The 1,423-nt window shown below is 63.0% G+C and overlaps 1 protein-coding gene across 1 annotated transcript in view; it reads right to left on the bottom strand.

Annotated features, from left to right (window-relative positions):
- Nucleotides 1-1,423, bottom strand: part of LOC102251931 (E3 ubiquitin-protein ligase HERC2) — an 86,271-nt gene that overhangs the window by 41,163 nt on the left and 43,685 nt on the right. The window contains 2 exon segments of the mRNA XM_014546210.1: nt 4-69; nt 864-1,046. Coding sequence (XP_014401696.1) covers nt 4-69; nt 864-1,046 — 249 coding nt within the window.

The raw sequence follows: 1,423 nt of genomic DNA, 5'->3' as shown, positions 1-1,423 counted from the left end.
TGCTGCGCACGAAGCCCAGCGAGCACCAGCCGCGGTGCTGCTCCCGGCACACGGCGCTGTTGGGGGAGGCTGTGGGGACACAGGACAGACTGCTCGCTGGCTCTGAGCACTCAGCACTCGCTGCTAACCTGCCCGCCCGTCCTCTGCCAGTGCACGCGCTCAGAGAAACGCGGAGGAGGCCCTCGGGTGTCTCAAGGAGCACCTCACGCCTGAGACCCTGGAAGGACAGGCGGTGCCCCCACAGGTGAGGAGCGGAGCCTGCTGCTCCAGGCCGTGGGGATGCTGACAGCCCACACGGCACGGGCAGTGGCGTGCACCCACTGTGATTTCTAAACGCATGTGCCCCCACGACGTCACTCCCATTTCACCTGCACACGAACGGCCAGGCCAGGTAGGAGGCGTCTGTGCAGCTGATGGGGGTGACATTCTCAGGGCTTCACCCACCTGAGCTCTGATGAGACAGCTCTGCCTCTCTGGGGTCTGGGTCTCCCCTCTACCCTGCTCCCCAGGCCCAGCCTTCCTGCTCCCCAGGCTCACAGCGACACACACTCACACACCCACCTTCACAGCCACGCTCACATCTCTACCAGCCACACACTCACACACATTCATAATCACGCAAACATACCCAGTGCCTCGCACATACCCTCTCACTCTCACACGCACAGTCTCTCATAACAAACTCACACACTCAAATGCACACACACATGTGCGGACACAACACACATGCGCTTGCATACACACATGCACATGTACAACAGGTGCACACACTCATGTGCACGCACACACACCACACACTCACACACACTCACACAACCACTCGCTGACATCGTGGCCCAGCCCTGCCCTCAGACCGTGCGTACGTGTCATGTCCGTGGTCCCACTCTCCACCACCACGCGCAGCAGCCCGCACAGGGTCCTGGTGGCCTCGCCCTGCATGACCTCGGCGTGGACCCCGGCGGAGAGACACAGGGTCTGCAGCAGGCGCACGGTGCTGGTCAGCATCATGGCCGTGGGGTGCATGTTCCTGTCGGCGGGCTCAGCTTCTGAAAACAAACCACCCAGAACAGGAAATCGCCCTGCAGAGCGGCAGGGTGCGTCACGTCCCGGTTCTGCTCCTGGGAAGGGCCGCTCGCTCTGCAGGAAGAGGCGTGCCTCCCGTGCAGCCGCGACCCAACCACCGCCGCCCGCCTTCTGCAGGGAAAACCAGCTTCCAAAATCGTGAAATGGGTAAAACCGCCTCAGCAGACAGCTCAGCGCTGAAACGACGGCGAGGACCCGCTCCCTTAGGAAGCAGCTTCCCATATGCCCCACACTGGCTGCGAGGCAGCGAATGCCTGCTCCCCGAGGGCCGGGGCTCTGGGATGAGAGGCATGGACGGCCACCTTCCCCTCTCGGGGAAGCCCCGGGGAACTAGGGGGCA

This window comes from Myotis brandtii, unplaced genomic scaffold (assembly GCF_000412655.1).
Source record: "Myotis brandtii unplaced genomic scaffold, ASM41265v1 scaffold435, whole genome shotgun sequence".
NCBI lineage: Eukaryota > Metazoa > Chordata > Mammalia > Chiroptera > Vespertilionidae > Myotis > Myotis brandtii.
The sequence above is the reverse complement of the archived record's forward strand: the minus strand, read 5'-3'. Positions and strand labels throughout refer to the sequence as shown.